General features: G+C 40.4%; 2 protein-coding genes across 2 annotated transcripts; one reads left to right on the top strand and one right to left on the bottom strand.

The window, feature by feature from the left end:
* The first annotated feature begins 4958 nt into the window (after nt 1–4958).
* LOC149840784 (cytochrome b5-like) lies at nt 4959–7896 on the top strand. The gene is made up of 3 exons (XM_090003333.1): nt 4959–5182; nt 7326–7392; nt 7475–7896. The coding sequence occupies exons 1-3, from the start codon at nt 5096–5098 to the stop codon at nt 7723–7725; spliced, it is 405 nt and encodes a 134-aa protein (XP_089859459.1). The 5' UTR covers nt 4959–5095; the 3' UTR covers nt 7726–7896.
* Nucleotides 7897–13067: 5171 nt separating this feature from the next.
* On the bottom strand, nt 13068–19732 carry GPDHP (NAD-dependent glycerol-3-phosphate dehydrogenase family protein). The gene is made up of 11 exons (XM_090003332.1): nt 19562–19732; nt 19391–19467; nt 19215–19287; nt 18879–19099; nt 18681–18791; nt 15262–15325; nt 15126–15163; nt 14902–15022; nt 14113–14167; nt 13584–13632; nt 13068–13385 (listed from the first exon to the last, which is right to left on the bottom strand). Exons 1-11 carry the CDS (start codon nt 19713–19715, stop codon nt 13203–13205), a joined length of 1146 nt encoding a protein of 381 aa, XP_089859458.1. The 5' UTR covers nt 19716–19732; the 3' UTR covers nt 13068–13202.
* Between the last annotated feature and the right edge of the window lie 992 nt (nt 19733–20724).

Raw genomic sequence — 20724 nt, 5'->3', positions numbered from 1 at the left:
TATATATATTTAAAAGCCTTAATAAAAATAGTGTTGTTTATACGTAGAGATGTTGATAGAAACAAGGTTGGTAAGAGCAGTGAGTGCACGTCACCTTGTGTTTGGGACGTTTCAAGTTCTAATCCCAATGGTAAGGATGTATAACTGGTGGGGTTTGCCTAACCCAGCTTGCCTATTAAGAAAAAGTAAGGTTGGTAATCATTTATAATGTTGGTAGAAACTAGAAATGAGTTTCCACCAAAGATGGTGCAAGTTTACTAAGTAATTGGGATAAGTAGTTTGAATCAATAGCCTTATAACGTTCATTTTTTCTCTCTTTTACAACGGTTGTCTGACCATTTTCTGGCCGGTCACAGGTCGGCAGTGGCGTAGCTAGGATTCATGTGAGGGGGGGGGGGGAAACAGGGGTGTAGAAAAAAAAAAACTGGTTTGATAGTCGGGGGGTCGGGGCGAAATTTTTTTTTGAGATAAAATAAAAAATGGCTACAATTATTAATAAAAATCTATTTCATATGGACAAATCAAACTATTTGCTGGAGTCAGGGCTGGGCTAGGACTGGGCTGGGCTAAAAAAATGGATAAAAATCTATTTCATATGGAATCAGGGTTGGGCTAGGACTGGGCTTTTACAAAAAAAAATTATCTGTTTCGGGAGGCAGCCCAGTCCTGCCCCCCCCCCCCCCTAGCTCCGCCTATGCAGGTCGGGAAATGGCGGGGATGGTGCCTCCAGGTAAGGGCAGCGCCATCCCGACCATTTCCCAGCAGGTGAGTGACTGAAAATTGGGCAACTGTTTGGTTATTCCTTTTTCTTGTTTCTTTTTTGCTGGCTGGCCAGGCACTGTACGAAAAATGGTCAGGATGGCGCCTCCTGGCAAGGGCAGCACCAACCCGACCAGTGGCTGGCCGAGAAATAGCTAGCCATTTTTTTATTTTGCTTTTTTTTTTCGTTTTTGTTTTTTTCTGTTAGGCCGTTTTTTGGCTAGCCATCGACCAAAAGATGGTTAGGTCAGTGCTTGCCGACCAGGGCAACACCATCCCAGCTGATAGCTGGCTGAAAATGGTCAGTCTATTTTCTATCTTTTTTTTATTTTTATATATTTTAAGTTTTTGACATTTTTTTAGTCATTTTCCTGTCAACCACCCACCAGGGCAACACTAGCCCATCCATTTTTCGGCTGGTGGATGGCTGAAAAATGGCCATCTTATTTTATTTTTTTCTATTTCCAGCCATCAACCACAAAATGGCCAGGCTGGTGGCACCCTAATCAGGAGACACCAGGTTAACCATTGTCTAGCTGGTAATGGTCAAGCTATTTTTCATTTTTCTCTTTTTTTATTTTTTATTTATGACCAATTTCTCAGCCGCCATCGGCTGAAAAATGGTCGGACTGGTGCTGCCCTGGCTGGAAGACACCAGCTCGGCCATTTCCCAGCTAGTGGTTGGCCGAAAGATAGTTGGTCTATTTTCTTTTGTTTTTTGGCCATTTTCACGCCAGCTACCAACCGAAAAATGGTTAGGTTGCTTTTTTTTTTTGCTAGGAGTCATCAGCCCAGCCGGTGGCTGACCAGAAAATTGTTATCTTATTTTTCGTATAATTTGTTTGTTTGTTTTTTTTGGTATTTTTATGTTTTAGAAACACGAAACTTGGTTTTTCCATGATTTGGGTCATCCAAACACCAATAAAACTTGATTTTATCATTTTTTTTGCCTTCAAAAAAAGTATAGCTAGCCTTCAAGACTCTTTCAAAAAAACTATAGCTTCAAGACAATCACTTATTTTATTTTTTTCGTTTGTGCAATTAGAGTGCACAACAATGCTCCTTTGATTTTAGGCAACCATTTTGTTAACATGTTTGCAGATGGACAACTTTAAAAATATTAATTTATTGGAAACCATGAATAATTACTCTCATCTTGAGCTACCACCAGAGCCAACCAGATTACCTTTTCATTATTTGGAATAAATATGTGAGGGGATGATGACAGATCTTTCATTTAATTGAACAATAAATGACTGACATTGACTTTTTACACAAAGTTACTTTAAAGGAATTCCTTGCATAGATGATGTGGTTACTTTAGCCTTTATATTAAAGCCCTTAAAGGCTCTATTTTGGGAGGTGGCTAGTTAGGCAACTAAGAAATCCACAGATGATGTGGATTCGGCACATCTGGTTACCTGTTTGGAGACACCTTAAAAACTTTGGTAAAAATTTAACAAATCACTGTTTGGAGAAATTGGATTCTGAAATTACCTATCCAACTATTGTGTTCCCAAACAAGTTCTCTAAGCATGGTCTTTATGGATTTGAACTTTAGACCATGATTTTCACTAATTATGGTGCAAGTATTGAAAATAAGATGAGAGAGAATCGTTTACGGTGGTTTGGACATATTCGACGAAGGCCTAATGATGCTCCAGTTAGAAGAATGGAGAAATGGGAAAATATATTAGTTAAAAGAGGTCGGGGTAGGCCTAAGAAGACATGGATGGAGGTGATAAGAAAGGACATGAATGCTTTCAACCTCACCTAGGACATGGCATTGGATAGAAATGAATGGAGGAGAAGGATTCATGTGGAAGACCCATAATGATTTTCTTTGTTGGTTGGCCGACCCCAATTGTTTTGGGATGAAGGTGTAGTAGTTGTTGTTGTATGGTTCAAGTATTGGTTCTCATTCAACCCAAGAGAGAGAGAGAGAGAGAGAGAGAGAATTCATTTCCTCCTTGCTTCCTACGTTTTTTTTATGTTATAAATAATAAAGAAATTTTTATAGTTTGTGTGTTGATTTCATATGACGTTTTACTCATTTTCATATTATTTTTAATTATTTCTATTCCCACTTCATATAACATCCTATGCATTTCCTTTTTATTTTTTATGCACTTCCATAATCGCTTCACACCTACATTTTGCTTCCTGCTTCACACTATTTTTTAACATTCATTTCCCTGCTTCAGCTTCACATTGGCTTGTATCTATTTTGTTTCTTAATATAAACTATGTTTTAAAAAAAAATACATTTTGCATTTGAATTCATTTGTTTAAATCGGCTCTAAATTATATAAACTATGATAAATCCATCTGTATGGTTAAATTTGCTTAAAAATGCTCTAAATTATATAAACTATGTTATTTAGACCATATCTCTTTTTTGAAAGGCAAATTAACTTATATCTGGATCCGGATCCTGATTTGGGTTGATATTTTTCTAACGGATCAATGTTTTGATTTGAGCTCTTTCTACTTTCTCACGTGCCCCTCATTGCCAGATGTGGGAGTGCCATACAAGGCTGGTGTCACGGTGATACATGACTCAGCTTAATGAGTCTGTTTTATGAAAACGAACAAAGTTTTTGATGATCAAGCCGAGCCAGAATCAGCTTGTCTCGTTTTTCGAGGGTTACTGGAGACTCAGTATCAAAGCTCCAAAGCAAGGTGAAGAAAACAAATTCGGAAGGAAAAAAAGAAAAAGCCGTGTAAAGTGATGATGCACACTAAGGGAGCGTTTGTTTGTCATTGAAAACTTCCCCTTTCCGCGGAAATCGACGGGCATGCATTTCTGCGAGTGAAACAAACATGGGATGGTGGATTTGCATGGACGGCGTGCCAAAATGCACGTTGGAACCCCATTTTCCGCAAAAAAGTATTCTCATAGGGAGGGGGTCCAATTCTATTTCCACGAAAAAGGAATCCACGAAAGGGTTGCCGCGACACCCCCATTCCGTGACAAGCAAACGCACCCTAAGAGTCTAACTCACTTTACAGCATAAAGTGGCTGAGAGGTGTCACATGGATACATGGACTTGAAATGATATTTGCAGCGTAAAACTCGACGAGTACTCGGGCTGACTTGGCCTGGCCTGGCCTGATTAGGGCCTGATAGGTCCGAGCCACATTCAGGCCTGAGTCTGGTTCATTTATAATCGGGCTAGGGTTGAGATGGGGCCTTTAAGCCCGACCCAAGGGTAGTGTGCATTTTGCACGAGTCCGGTCTGAATCAGGCACAATTGCATTATTGGGCTGAGCTCACTCCGAGTTCAATGGAGCCTGGGATGCAAAATGCAGCTCGAGCCCGACCCAATACCGGCCGGATACCCAACAGCCCATCTGGCACCCCACTTGAAGGCCACCACTAGGCGTGGGGATAGTTTTTTATTTTGCTTAAGCCAACTCGCCAAGCCAGCTGTTTGGAGCTGTTATGAGATTCTGCTATGGTTTGGACGTCCCATTATGGGATAGAGGTTGGCAACTACTCAGTTGGCCCGATGGGCCAAGCCGAGCTGACCCACCAGGGGCAGAGTTTGGGTCAGGGTTTTAGGCTCTGGCCCATTAGATACTTGGCCGAAACTCAGTCCATTATATAAATGGACTGATCCCAGGCCAGCCCACGGACTACCAAGCTAACCTGATGGGCCCGATCTACCTAATCAATTATCTTAATAGTATAAAAATACAAATTAATGATAATAAAGTGGTGGTATGGTAACTGAGTAGTTGCTGAATTGCCATTTACCTAATTAATTGCGTTAATTGTACCAAAACTAGAAAGATAATTAGCTGGTGTTATGAACTTTTGATTTGAATTTTATAAGTTTTTATCTAATTTATTGTATTTTTATCTTATAAGAATTAATTTATTATCTTAATAAAAAAAGAACTTGTAAATAGATTTGGGACCCTTGTGAATGTGAGACAGAAAAATGCAAATGATCACCCAAAAAAAAAAAGAGGTGGTAAAACTTTTCCCACCAAACGTTAACACCAATCCTCAACTCACCTTGAGGCTTAAGCCAGAAACAATTAAAACTCCATTTTACAGAGTTGGTGTGGGTAAATCCCTTCCATTCCGCTGCTCACCGACCTCCTACCCAACCCCAACACCCACCACACTCTTCTCTCTCTCTCTCTCTCCCCACCTTCGTCCACTGGCGTGCTCCTTTTTATATTCTGGGTTGGTGAGCAAGTGAAGGGAAGTACCAACAGAACAGAAAAAAAAAAGGAAAGAAAGAGAAAGAAAGCAAGACTGTTGTCCCAAAGCAGGAGAGAAAGGGGAAAATTTCGTCTGACAATCGGGAGGAAAAGGGAAAACATGGGGGCTGATTCGAAGGTCTTCACTTTGGAAGAGGTGTTTAAGCACAACAACTCCAAGGACTGTTGGCTTGTCATCAACGGCAAGGTAACACACACACACACACAGAAGGGGGTTTCTCTTTATTCTGAGACGGTCTCTGTTCCGTTTGATTGTTGTTCGATTCATCGATCTGAATTCAGTTTTTTCGTCTACTGGGTCGACCGATCGGCAACGTTTTTCTCTGTTTTGGCACGATCTGTTGGTTGGTGCTCTCCACCCTTCTTTCTTGATCTGAATTTGGATCTCTCTCTCTCTCTCTCTCTCTCTCTCTCTCTCTCTCTCTCTCTCTCTCTGTGGTTCATGAGTGAGTGAATGTGTGAACCCCATCGATTTATTGGATAATCGATTACATGCGTAGAACGAAAGATGCAGCAACTGGGCTCTCAAGGTCGAAGCTTTCGTTGTTTTTGAGGAAGTAAGCAGTATTTACCGATCGTTTCGTTTTCTTAATTTTTGATTTTTTTTTCTCTAGTAAACAACTTGGATTCCTCGTGACAGTGCGTTGTTGAATTTTTTTTTATGATGGTGACTGATAGATCTATATCTCTTTCTATGTCCAAGTTGTCGATCGGGCAGCGTTTGCTTTTGTTGATACCATCCTCCGGTAGATGCCGTTGTAACGGCTTCTCCTGAAGTTTAGATATGTATATAAACGATTCTACATTAGAAAAAGAATTTTGTTTATGTCAACAAGTCTCTAGGATTCTTGAGATCTCTTTCAGAACAAGGGATTCCTGGAATTCTTTAACTTTGTATGTAAAAGTAGGATCCCGAGGAAATCTTGGCTATAGAATCTTCATACCAAAAGGGCCCTAAAGGTTTATGGTCAAAAGTTGATTCATGGAAAATCTTTAGGGGACCATCTTAATCGTATCAACCAAATGTTGATTGGAATTTGGGGCCTACTTGATGGAACTCTGTTTGAAAACAGCATTTTAGTTCAGAAACGAAGTGCCTCGAACACCCATCTGAGAATCTGTATGTATTCATATTACATCCCAATTCATGGATGTCTCAGTTTGAGAAATAAGAGTCAATCATAATAAAGTAAAGAATCATTTGTCTACTGTAGCCTCTGGATATGGTCCGTCCTTGTTCATCATGAATTCTATTTTTCACTTTCTTTGTTATGATCAAGCTGGGTGCTGGAGCCTCTGTCCTTTATACTTCTTGTTGATCTATGCAATTACTATTTATCTCCCACTCAGGGTGTTTACCTTTCCTTCTATGAAGCCAACGAGAAGAAGCTTATAAAGCAAAGCATATGGATTTTAGTATCCAGAGGCATGTGAATCCTGCAATTTGTAGGAAACCAAGTAGGCAGTTGATATGCTGTCCTTGCCCATCATTGCCCTTTTCATAGTGGAACATCACCTTCTACCATTGGAGTGAAGGATAACTTGACCATAAGGCTCATTTAGGATCTCCATAACAGAAGTTTTAGGACCCAACTTTTGGAACATTAAAATCTATGCTTACAGAAATAAATCTTCGATGGTGATCTGTTACCATTGACTATTTTAGCAGATTCATTCCGTTGCTTGGTGGGTTTTCTTATAATGGCACAATAGTGACCATATCAAGGCATTGAACATTGTCGTGTTTGCAGTGGAGAAATTTCTGATGGTACAGGTGTTGGTCTTGTGGATTGCTTGAATAAGTTGTATCTGTTCAGTGTAATATGCTGTTTTTGAGTGTATTTTTTGGTTATAACCAATAATTACATCAATAGGAACTTCACAGCATGGAATCTTTTTTTTGAGGGAATATTAAAAAAATTTCATTCCAATGTTTTTTTATTATCTTGCAATTGCCATTCGAAAGCAAAAAAAAAAAATAGGATGTTGTCAGAGATGAACATTAAGAGTAGAAAGTTTGAGGGAGAAAAACAACTCAATCGCTCTTTTCTTTTATCTTTTTTTTTTCTTTAATGTCCCAACTGGTGAATTTTCCATATTATCTGCTGTTCAACTTCAGTGTGGTAAAGATACCACTGTATGTTGAAAAACCTAAGAGATGTTACAGAAGTTTTATTAAGACAGTTGTCTAGGATATACACCTAGTTGGGGAATAGCTTTGGTAGTAATCTTGACTTTTCCCTGTTTCTTTTTTAGTGGTCTATCTGGTTATATTCTCACTGGTTTAGTCATGTTTCAGTCATTTTGTCATCTTTAAATGATTAAAACAGGTATATGATGTAACCAAATTCTTGGAGGACCATCCTGGTGGAGATGATGTTTTGTTGTCAGCCATTGGTACGAGTCTACACTAGCATGCCTATGGTTACGAGTCTGTGACTACCTACGAGAGAGTAATTGTTCTCTTCTTGGTTGACAGGGAAGGATGCAACAGATGATTTTGAGGATGTTGGACATAGCACCACCGCCCGGGCAATGATGGACGAGTACTTTGTTGGCGAGATTGATGCATCAACCTTCCCCACAAAGCCCAAATACGCACCACCAAAGCAGCCTTACTACAACCAAGACAAAACTTCAGAGTTCATTATCAAGATTCTCCAGTTCCTCGTCCCACTAGCAATCTTGGGTCTGGCTGTTGCCATTCGTTTTTACACCAAATCAAGCTAAGCAAGCAAGTTGATAGTTTCTGCTTTGCTTTACTTGTGGTTTCCCTCCTTCTAGTATGTAGAAGCAGTCCATCGTTGTGTGCTAAACTTGATGCATGTTTGTTCCTTTTCTTTTGGACTGGATCATTTGCCTTCGACTGTTAGATGGGATTACACAATTGTTGCTGTTCAATGTTTCTCTTCTCAATCAGTGTTTGCTTTTAGTTTTCAGCAAATTCATCCTTTAACAAATAACATGGATTACTTACCATTGATGGGATTAAGGTCCCTAACATTAGACCAATGTTGTGAAAAGAGATGAGGCGGAGCGAGGCGCTCTACCAAAAACTGAGGCTTAAAGCGTAAGCCTCAAAAAATTTTGTTTGAAAACTTTAAAAAAATTATAAAAACCATCTAAAATTATAAATAAATAAAATAATGCTTTATTGATTAAGCATAAAAAATCTCAAATAAATACCAAAAAATATGAGATTAATAACATTAATGCAACTTGATTGTTATATAGTAATGCCTTTTGAATTGAAGAATGAAAAGGTGACATACAAAATGGCCATGTTTATAATATGATTAAGCTTATGATTAATTAAAAGATAATGTTATGACACCATACTTAAATCCAAAAATATAGGATGACCATCTTTATCATTTGACAAGGTTTTGATTGTCAATGAAAAAAATTCAAACTTTAAATGAACCCACAAAAATTGCAATTTGGTAGTGTAGTAAACTTTTAGAATGTAGCATTAAATTTAGACAAACTAAAATCAAAGGCAATCATGGATGTTTAGAAAAGCGGCTAAAAGAATGGGAAAAGAGAGGAGACTCTTGACAAAGAGAGAGACAAGAGAAAGAGACGGACAAAGAGGAGGGAGTGAGAGAGAAAGACGAAAGAGAGAGATACATATACGGAGAGAAAGAGGAGAGAGAGACAAGAAGTGTACCTGTTGGCTTATTATTATTATTATTATCATTTGCCAAAGATGCAGGGAGACAGATAGAGCTATTTAGCCATAAAATTGAGTCAAATGAAGGCTTTGATCCCTATTTGACTCGATAAATATGAGGCGTGCCTCATAGTGTATGAGGTGTATGCCTTAGGGCAAATACGCTTTAGGCTAGCGTCTCAAGGCACAAAGGGCATCGCCTCAAGGTGAGGCATGCCTTTTGCGCCTTGAGGCACGCTTTTAAAAACACTGCATTGGACTAAATGAAAAACAAAAAATAAAGGGATCTGTATTAAATGATATTTACCCTTATAAATATCTGGTGCTAGTATCTCTGTTTATCTTATAAGAGGGTCCTTTTGTTGATTGGTCATGGATCTGGTGATTCATAAGCCAGATTGAATTAATTTTTAGATATAAGCTGACCCATATGGTTAGTATTTGATCTTATCAAAAACCATATATCATTGCAAAATGATTTTTAATTTTATTGATATTTAAAACTCATAATATAATTGGTATATGCTACCTTATGGAGGGCTCTCTGATTGTCTGTTGTCCTAATAACAAGATAGACTCCAGTGCAATGTTGTCAGTATGACACGTGTTAAAACCATTAAAATAATATTTACATTTTATTTTTAGTAATTTCTATATTTATTAAAAAATAGCCTTTTCAGGAGTGATGCATATCTATTTTCTACCGATACGCGGATACTAGCAACATTGCTCTTGTGCATGCTTTGGGGGAGGGAGAGGGCCCCCTTTTTAACAGACAGGGGCTGGTGTTTGGTCCCGAACACTGAATGCACTTTTATTACTTAACCATGGCTGACCCCATGTAGTTTGGGGCTCAGTATCTGTGTTCTAAAGGAAGCCACGTAGTGGCTGCCCCCCTCCCCCTCCTTATAGAAAAAGGGGGACGCCCCCTATCGGATTCAGGTCAGAATGTACCGTCAGAGCTTCTTTGAATGCCTTTGATCTCAAGATGAACGGCATCCAAACCTGTGTGATGAGATGTGCATTACTTGGATGGGTCCCATTCTTTTTTCCAATGTCATTTGTGTTTTAGATGAACGGCATCTAAATGGTTTAAAATGAACAGCTTTATTTTTTGCACTGTTGATAGTTGTCGTTCATTTTTAGGATGAACAACATCCAAAGGCTTCTCTGACGGGGTCGGTAACACCGTCAGAGGTGCCTCTGACCCGATCCACTTTCATTAAAGAGGGGCCCCAGTGTACTGGCCCGAACGCTCTCGGCCCTTTAACACAGAACCACATCTTATGGCTTGATGACTTGACCATGACTGCTTATTCAGCTGCTGGTTATATTCATTGCTTGATGCATCTGTACCATGTATAGTTACCCAGAAAGCCAAATGGATACGGAAAGGGTGAGAAGAGGAAAGCTGAGTGTTAAAAAAATTGAATGAGGTGAAAAGCGAGACATTTTGAAAGTGATTGCAGAAGCGTGTGAGAAGCAAATAAGGAAACATGAAGAAAACCAGGGGGAAGCAAGGGCAAAGCAAGAAAACAAGGGGGAAAAGCAAGAGGGAAACAAGTGGAAAACCAGAAGAAAGAGAGTGGGAAAAGTGCTTCCCATCTTTCTATAAATGGAAAGCGAGTTCCCCCAGGCGTGCTTTCCCTCCTATAGGGGTAGCTATGATGTGTACTAAATAATATTTTTTTTTTTGGGATCTTCATAGTTATGGTAGCATGAATGCTTCCTGTATCATATAATTGACCATTATTAATTGAGGTGGGACAAAGGCATGGCGGTACAGCATGCATCGTGATAGACGCGCCATCTTGCAGACTTCTGTGCCAAGATATTAATATTGTCTTCTTGTTAATTCTGTTGGAAAATTAGGATTTCAACGCGGAAAGCTATCTTTGAAAAAGACCAAACAGATACTTAATCTCTCTAGGTGCATTTTGCATCTAAAGCCCAAAGAAATTGCTCTTTTTACCTTCGAAAAAACCCAGGTGGAACCAGACTTGGATTGGATTTTCGGGTATGGTATCGGGTCTGAACCCGGGTTTAATCAAGTCCACTATAAGAAAAACTATACCTGAACCCGATAAGAACTACAAAAGCCAGACCCGAACTATGCCCGATTAACGTATATATATATATTTTTATCATTTTTACATTGAAAATTTATGGGTTTTAATCGGAACTCAGGTCGGGTCCGGGTCTGGTATAAAGTTTCACAAACTATACCTGGGTCCATGTATTAGTCGGACCTTCAGGCCTGGACACCCGGGTCTTAATCGGGTTTTCTTATTTATCACCATACCCAGACCCTATATGGTTTGGTTCAGATAAACCCGACCCGTTGACAACCCTAGGTAAAACCCCTGGTCCCTCTTGCCTACCGGGGAGTGCACCCAGCTTTGGCCAATAGGCAAAGGACAAGTACAAGCAGGTTTTGAGCCCGTGAATTTCCATCAACTTAGTTGCTCGTGGGTCCCAAGAAATCTCTTTTTAAGAATGTATCAAAGCTAAATTACCTGGTGCAGGAGATATTGTCCAAGAATTTCAGCTTTTGAAAGCTCCATAATTTCATACATAGTGCAACATATACATTGCCACCACTTTCCATAGGGGGTTGGTTTATAACTAGTCTCAAAATTTCAACCAAGATACTATTTTCAAGACCAGAATTCAGAACAATGCATGGTTATTCTGCAATTTATATTCTTTAATAAAAAAAAAGAGATTAGTTTAATTTTCAAAAATTTCAGAAAAAAAGTGAAATAGGAATTGATTTCCTGACTGGGAAATCATAATAAGGAAAACAGAAACCAACAACTTGGTGCTGTCCTTGACATTTGCTCACATATGGCAGAACCATGCTGTTTGTTTTGAATTTACAGATTTAAAACAAGGATACTATAATACGACAGATAGGTAAGTGAGTCTGGCGTCTTTTCTCCAGAGGAAAGGGTGGTGGAGGTGGGGATATCATAATCTTCATTGTAACTCTCACACCATATGCACTCTTTTCTGTATATAACCACATTCTTCATATCCTTATTACAACCATTAAACCCGCTATCATGTTATTCTTGATGCTGTAGAATCAGAAATCACATTGTTAGTTTCTGTTTCTAAGAACCAATGATCAAGCAAAGGCAAGCTGGATTAATCCATATGGACTTCTGTTTGTTTGTTTGTTTGTTTTGGGTAAAAAAAGATTTTTTTCCCAACTTTCCACAAGGCGAAAAGGTGTCTTTGTTGGAGCTGTTTTTTCATCCCTTCGTTTTCTGCAGAAAATTTCATGAAAAGGATATTTCCCTTTTTCATGTGCATCTAATGGTGACCCCATGAGACCTCAATTCATCTGGCTATGTGGCAGCTTCAACGTCTCAAGAACTTGAAGGGACATTATGAATTTGAAACTCAAGGTGCGCGCATCCCTCTCAGTAAGGTTGAAGCTGAGTGTGCTTCTTAATGGGCAAGAAGGAGACCGTATCAGATCAGAGGATGCCGTTCATCAGCGAGATGAATGGCAATCCAAACACAACCATTTGTCCTTGTTTTTAAGACGTTCATTTTTTGTGCTTTAGATGCCTTCATCTGCAACATGAATGACTGAAATTTTTTATGGGATTTATCCAACCATGGTGTTTGGGTTGCCATTCATCACATGGATGAACAGCATCCAAAGCACATCTGACAGTAATCCGTCAGGGGTGCCTCTGACCTGATCCTGTCTCGGCAAGAAGTTCCTAGGGTTTTAATCTAATGAAAGACATTAATAGGGCATGGGTCATTCAATTGCAATTCCTAATTACAAACAGAATCATAAGTTTTGTACAAAAAAAAGAATAACGGTGCTACGAAGAAAAGTCATTACACTATAATTGTGTGTGCACACGTTCACGCCTCATAGTGACAAAAGTTAAAAACAGCAAAACATCGGCAGCCAAAAACTTGCAAGAAATTGATTTTTTTTTTAAATCACATATTTTTTAGGCAAAATCTTGGCAATAAAAAAATAAAATATAAAAAAATTACAAGGAAATATAAATAAAAATATTCAAAAATAAAACCACATACATAGCCGATAAAAACATAAAATATCGCGTTTAAAACACAATATTTATGTTTTTGACGAAAAACTCACAAGAAATTACTGTTTTTAACTTCGGATAATTTCTCACGATATTTTCTGAGATTTTCATAAATCTCATGAGATTTATCACTATGGTGTGGGTGTGGGTGTGGGTGTGGGTGTGGGTCTGCGCACGCAGTACTCATAGCAAGCAAATTAGTTCAGGGTTTATGGTGAATATTGATGATGGAACTTGTTTCAGTGTTCCAACTCCTTTCAGGAAATCACGTATCTATAGTTCAATTTTGTAAATGCAGAACTCATTCATGCACGTGATGGAGAAAAAATCACTCATCATTTCAAGGTTTTAAAATGTTCTAAAAGTAGCTAAAGAGAACTTACAAATTGGCAAACAAAATCCATATACTTTGAACCAAGTACAAAAATTGAATAATTATGAAGATGGAACCATCAATAGTACTGGTCAGAACCCTTGACCAAAGAGAACTTGGGAGTACGCTCACAGTACTCTACGATTGCAGATGGAGGAAGGTAGCCTTTGCATATCTCATACACAGTGGTGAACAATGGGAACAGTTCCTGCCAACCTCGGTAATTCAATACTTGGTAAACTTCATATGCAGTAGAGACGCCCTTCACACATACAAGTACCAAGCTTAGAAAGGAAAATTAAAGAATGAAAAAAGGTCAGGCGCAAATTTGAAGATTGTAACATTTCAATAGCTGAAAAACCAAAGAAATAGAGAAAGGAACTAGGACTAACTGACTTTGTTTAGATGCATGTTGTAAGATTAAGAGTTTGTCAATGTAAATGTAACTATATTAAAGTACCTGTAACTTTTGACCTTGAAGTAGCTCTGCTTCAAGCTCGTCAAAGGATCTACAGAAGCAACCACACAAAATTACTTCTCACGATATTATATGCATTCTGTTTGTACCAACTTGGCCTTAAATTGGTGTGTGAGCGCACGCATGTGCACGCACTATTATGATGTTGAAATATAATATCATATTGTGGTAAACTCTTGTTTGGATAGATCAAAGTTCAAACCAAGGCAAACTAGATCTAGCGTTCGATCTGTTTGGAAATTAATGTCTGTGATATTTTGGCAAACTTGGCCATGGTCGGTTATAAGATTTTCTTTTGAACAGAGTGAAAAAGACAATTTCCTTCATGACACTAAGATAATGATCATTGCATCTTCCCCCCTCACCCCAAAAACATAAAAAGTAAATTTGGTTATACTACAAATCCGAAGGGTTAACTTTGCCTTTTGCTATTTGGATCACTGTACATGAAAATGTTATTACAACAAAGTGTTGGGATGTGTGTGTGTGTGTGTGCGCGCATGCCTATTACCTTTTCCCTTCTTCTCTTGCAAAGGCTTCTGCAATCTTCCTGTTCCTACCACCCCCTGCAATCACAGGAAGGATACCATGTTTAGTTTGGTCATTTGACAGCTGAAGCTATTTTACTGACCTTGGTCACAATATATTATGACCTTGGTTCCTAGAGCTGGTAATGAATTAAGATGTCCATATAGGGCTCATTTTGAGTAAATCTGATCCCATGAAGGTGTTCAACATGGTCATAATAATAGGAATCGATCCTTTGATCACATTTTTTGATGTAAAAATACAAAAAAAATTTAGTATAAAAAATCAGTATATGGCACGCAGTTGATTTTTCAACCTCTGAGAAATGTAATATTCACATTAAAAAAACATGAGCCAAGGGCCGGTTTCTACTGAACCAAACATGTAAATACATTTGCAGAGTCAAATGAAGGGCTGGGAAACAAGCTGATCAGCTCGTGGTTCAGCTCGCCATGAACTCGTTCCAGCTAGTCAAATGTGCAAAAAAAAAATAAAAAAAATAAAAAGAAGAGATATTCAATGGAGTTTTTGGAACTCACGAGGGTAGCAAACATTCTCTCTATACTGTGAGTTTCAAACCTCCTAATTGAAATTCATAGGAGGTCATTTTAAACAAATCTGACCCCACATGGATGTGTTCAACATGGCCAAAATATTAGAAATACACATTTTTCAAACCCCTCCAACACACATTGGAAAAACATGATCAAAGGGGCTAGTATCTACTAAACCAAACATGTAGCATGTGAACAAAATACATATATATTCTTACAGCATGTGACGATGAGATCAGCCACCCCGCAGCTTTCGAAGAAAGTTGTGTCTTGCACCGATGGAAACATCAACTTGGAGAAAACTCGCATCTCTCTTAACCCAATCCTCATAATTGCAGCCTAATATTGTTGACATTCACCAGCAAACATCAGATTACTTAGAGAATACTTAGAATTTGAACAAGAAAATACCTCTAAGAATGAGATGAGATGAACTGATCACCTTGGTGTTCCAGCCCATGTCCATGCCATCCACAAAACCTGATCCATTTCATGTTAGTTTTTTAGCTTTCGGGCTTCAAACTTTTTCATAACACAGTCAATATCCCATAATAAATAATAAAAGTAATCAGAAGAACCTGCTGCTAAGGCGACAACATTCTTGAGGGTCCCACAAAGTTCTATTCCTACGACATCTTGCACCTGGTTGAGTTCATTATACAACAAAAAGATAAGAGAAGTGAAGAACAAAAAAGCTTTTATCAAATTAGTTTCAAGAATAATTTTTTTTTCTCATGAAAATCGGAGAAACCACCAATGAGATCCGAGACCTAGTTGTGCCGGCTAAGCCTGTTGTACTTATGGTCACTTTCTTGATGGTATAAACACGTGGTGCACCCCTTGCACCAAGAGAGTCGCCTTGCTTCGGCACTAGCAAGGGGCATAATACCCTTGCCATTTTCTTATATGCAAGGGACTGACGTTCATGAAAATGGAACCTGACCACCCTCTCACTACGCCAACCCCCTTGGGGCTTCGAGTACAATTTTCAAATTCCAACTTTTTAGTCTCTCTCTCTCTCTCTCTCTCTCTCTCTCTATATATATATATATATATATATATATATATATATATATATATATATATATATACCAAATCTCAAAGCCTTGAGTTTGTCATCTTCCACACGTCTCAAAATCCGTGATGCTTGAGTTTGACCGTCACAAAATCTGAGAATCGCTAATCCAAGAATCAGATGTCAAACTAAGCCTCCTCCATTTGCTTTGAGATCCGAGGACATCTAATCTAATGAGTTGGGTCTCAAATAGGGATGGCAGTGGACCGGGGGAAAGCGGGGCCCCGCCTCGCCCCATTTGGACCGAGGATGAAGGGTATGAAACGGGGATGGAGGTGGGGACGAAGGTTAAAATCCATCCCTGTTCGGGGATGGACGTACACTTTTCCTCGCCCCGCCCCGATCCCCGCCCCGACCCATCCCCGTCACTTTTTCCCGCAATATCCCCGCCCGGACCCATCCCCGTCATTTTTTCCCGCAATATCCCCGCCTCATCCCCGTTTGAACCGGGGATGGAGGACATGAAACAGGGATGAAGGCGGGGGTGGAGGATAAAATCCATCCCCGCCGGGGATGGAGGTTCTAATCTTGAGGTGGGGCGGGGGTGGAGACCTTGTCCCCCACCCCGCCCCACTGCCATCCCTAGTCTCAAATTAACTGAACGCCTTCATTAGACAAGGCAGACACACTGCACATGACATGTGATTCAAAGTTTCAAACACACAACTCAATACAACAGAGGGTGCTTAGAGCACCACAACAATGTGGAGAGCAAGAATTGTGCCCTGAAACCCTCCTGGGCCTTTGTGTCTGTGGGAGAAACTGAGAGCAGACTCAAAGCACGATGACAAGTTGATTAGATTCCTGTCTCTATGCCTTAATGAATAAAAGAGAAAAATGAGTAGCATTCTTATGCCAAGGGGTTGTTGTGGACCTCACAGTCACAGGTGGGAATTGGGCCAAACCGAGCTGAGGCCCAATCAAGACCCAGCCAGATGCACGGTTGAGGTCTGAACCAGGTCTTAGTGGGCTGAAGCCTAGGTTGGTCAGATCAGGCCCTTTAAGCCCCACTAATAAACGGGCTGGGCTAGGCTCAATCGAGAATCTATTTTGGCCTTGAATGGGCTCGGCCCATTTACTAGTCAGGCAGGGTTGGGCCCCACTCCTATTGTGTTCAGGCTGCACTAGGCGACTCCCTAGGGTCGAGGGGTAATTAAGCCCTCAGAGTTTTACACCGATATGAACATAGACCATTAGTATGGCAGGCTGAGCCAGCGCGGTTAGGTCTCTGCGCCTGGGGCGGTTTAATTCTCCGAGTACAAAAAACTGGTGTGCTGCCTTTATCTTTCTTTGTCTTTGTCTTGAACCCCATACCCCTATAATAATGGTAAAGGGGTGGCCCCAAAGCTGAATGAACCCGGTGGTGACCCACCTCAAGTCTTGGGACCCTGACACTCCATTGGGATTTGGGTACCTGCCCTAGAGCCCACCCTTGTGGGGGAGGTGGGCAGTGAACATGTATGGAGCTGATACATGTGATATTAGTAGAACTACTAACCATTATCAAACTCGGCAGACAATAGCAGCATGTGAAGAGGAACGTGAAATGTGTACATGTAATCAAGGCCTTGCTTGATCCAATAAGCTGCCATGATACGCCCCTCCCAAGGATCCTATCCTATGACATAGGATGGCATCCTATCTTACAGCATATGATGCAGCACAAACGTTATATGTGCATCCTAGCCGTTCAACTGAATGTATCCTGGACAGCTAAAATCATATGTAACGTGGACGGTCAAGATGCATTAGGTTGGACAGCTAAGATCGGCATTATAATGCACATCATGTATATGTCATAGGACAAGATCATTTTCCCACCAAACCACGCAATGGAATGTTGAACAAACGAGGTGCAAAGCCGATGGAGAGCCATCATATTATCACATCTCTACAGTAAAAATGATTTTATATGAGGACCCACTCAGCTTAATAACCAGTGGGCACCATCAAGGCATTTAACAATACGTGTTAATGTGCTGGTTCCCCATTGACCTATTCAAAGCAATGTAAACAAACTCATAATTTCATGTCAGCCATGACTTGACGAGCCTGACCACTTGCGTGAGACAGAGAATAAAGGGGCTTGGTTGACTATATATGCTTCACAGGGTTTATACATATAGAGAAACCTGTAGCTGTTTGATCCATAGCAGCCTAAACAAAACGCGCACGCTTTGACCGTCTATTGCGGGCATCCTACACCCAGCGCACAAAAACGCTAAATAAATTCTCGCAAAAACGCCTAGAAAACGAAAAACAAGATTTTAGCGACGTTTTTAAAGTGTCACTAAAGGTCCCACTTTCACTGGGAATTTAGCAAAACATCAAAGAATCAATAATACATCGGCGGGATGCGCCCGGCGTTAACTAAAATCTTTTTAGCAGCATTTTTAAGTACCACTAAAAGGTCTCAGTTCTGTTAGAAAAGGGCCGCTAAAAGTATTTTTTCACTTACAGTTTTTGCATAATTTTTTTTATTTTTAGGCACAACGGGCTGAATTTTTGCTTATGCTGATATGGATCAAGCAGGTTTCTCTCTAATATATATATATATATATATATGCTTGAAAGGACATCATCAATAAAAATCCATCCATTGTTTCCAAAAAACAGTAGACTATAAACTTAGGAAGCATTCAAAGGTGTCGCAAAAACCAGCAGGGGCTAGTCCCCTGATACTTGGGACCTGTTTGCATGTGACAGAAAAGGCTGGTAAAGAAAAACTCCCCACCCACCAAACATGTTTCCACGCTTCACCCTCATTTACAGCGGGTGGGACTTTTGTTTCCCTGTAAGTCTCCATGCTATTTAATGCACCGTGTCAAACAAATGCCCCCCAAGGGGTTGGGGGAGATGCCTTTCCATTTTTTTGGATTACCTGGTTTGAGACTTAAAATTGGTGATGAGAAGACAACTCACCGATGTTACGAGAAAGTAAGGAGTCTTGAAAAGCCGAACCCATTTGTCTGCGATAGACTTGTGATCTTGCCTGTACCCAAGCGTGGCCTCGCTGAACTTCTCTTCCGCTATCTGCAATTAAAAACGCGTTTGATTGGCCTAAATAGGATGTCCGAAGCCGAAAAGTCTGGGCTGTAGACTGCAATTTTTAAGGCCTACCTCGGCGGCAAGATTGGCACCCATGAGGACGCAGCAGTTGATCCCAAGCAGCTGAGTTATGAGGGACGACATCATCACGCAGGGACCGTCCCTCTTGATTTCCATCCCCTTGATGAGCGAGATCGCTTCAACGTGGGAACCCACTTTCCCCACAAGTTTCTTGCACACCCCCTCCACATATTGGTGAGGAAGAACAAACACCAACATGGTTGCATCCTTAACTGCAAAACCAGGAAACAAAAGGGTTTTGAAAAGAAAAGGGTAATAATGAAACAATTTGTTAAACAGTTGATTTGATGGTGATTATGATTTATGGGGAAGCAATTAGTCAGTTACCTGCAAGTTCTAGGTCAGGATCTGCCACAACATTTAGACCAAGTTTTACACCGGGAAGATACTTTACATTCTCCTGTCAAACATCCTTAAAATTTGACAAACAAAACTTCTCTAATTCGATTTTAGAGAGAGAGAGAGAGAGAGAGAGAGAGAGAGAGAGTAAAGTTGGGGATTACATTGGTTTGGTTGATGATATCAGACAGCTTCTCCTCACCTGGCAACATTTCTTCGAACACCCACACCCTCACCTCATCTGCAAATTGGCGTGATTAGAAAACGTTTTGCAGGAGCACATTCTACAAGAAAGAGAAGCACTCTCCCAATTAATCATCGTCGTCTCTTTATACCGTGGAAGTCGTGGAGTTTGTGAGTGTTGGAGGCGATGAGCTTTGCTGCAACGGAGCCCCAATTGCCGCTGCCAATGACAGCAACCCTGTCTCTCGTACCATCACACCTTTCTCCTTCACCTCCCTGCGTCTGCCGAGACGAAGAAGATGACATCTTCCAGAGAGAGAGAGAGAGACGCGGTTGACGGCACTCTCTCTCTCTATATTTGAAGGGTTGGTACCGAGAAGGTGCGCCCCACTAAATCACCCTCTTTTTCTTTGTGCCTTCCATAAGCTGCAATTTAATATCCCAAGTCACCGCTAATTTTGGTAGCACGTCCGAGCGGCTCGGGATTATCTGCGATGACATCTGAGAGGACGAATGTGATGCTCCAATTGAGTGCAAGACACGTGTTGACGTGTATGTTCTAGTTACTCCCACAAGCTTATGAAGGACAGGTGTTGTATGTTCAGTCAGGTATCATATTCTTTGTGAAATGAGAGTGCACCTGATCTTTTATACATAAAAAGACTAGACTTGGTCCAGTTGCTTCCCATCTCTTCGTGTCAAAAGCTAGAATTCAAGCTTAACAGCTGAGCCCTGACCCAGATCTTATGCGACTCGGGCCCAAGATCTGAGCCCATGTATATAATTGACCCAACGTCATCAATTTATATTATATGATCCAGACTTGAGACCAACTCAGTTCAGTGTTTGGGGTTTATTGGGTTTTGGTCACCTACAGAGCAACCTGGGTTAGGCACTCATAAGCTCATAGGTAGGGGTGGCAATCGGGTCGGGCCGGCGGGTTGGCGGGTCAGAATACCTCAACATGAACACGACTCATTTATTAAATGGGTAATCCGACACGACACGGTTAACCCGTTTAATAAACGGGTCGGGTTGACAAGACACGATTACATGACACAGCGACCCGTTTATTAAACGGGTCGACCCGATAACATAGACATGATTGCCGGTTGACGGGTTGAGGTTAGATAAGTTAATATATATATATATATAAATGGGTTGCGGGTTGACGGGTTCGTGTAAACGGGTTGACCTGCCCTCCTAACCCATTTATTAAATGGGTCAAACGGGTTGGCGGGTTGGCATACCCCTAACATGAACACGACCCATTTAATAAACGGGTTAGGCGGGTTGACCCGTTTATGACACAAAC

This window comes from Nuphar pumila, chromosome 4 (genome assembly GCF_984573655.1).
Source record: "Nuphar pumila chromosome 4, dmNupPumi1.hap1.1, whole genome shotgun sequence".
In the NCBI taxonomy this organism is placed as follows: Eukaryota; Viridiplantae; Streptophyta; class Magnoliopsida; order Nymphaeales; family Nymphaeaceae; genus Nuphar; species Nuphar pumila.
This window is presented reverse-complemented; position numbering and strand designations above follow the sequence as displayed.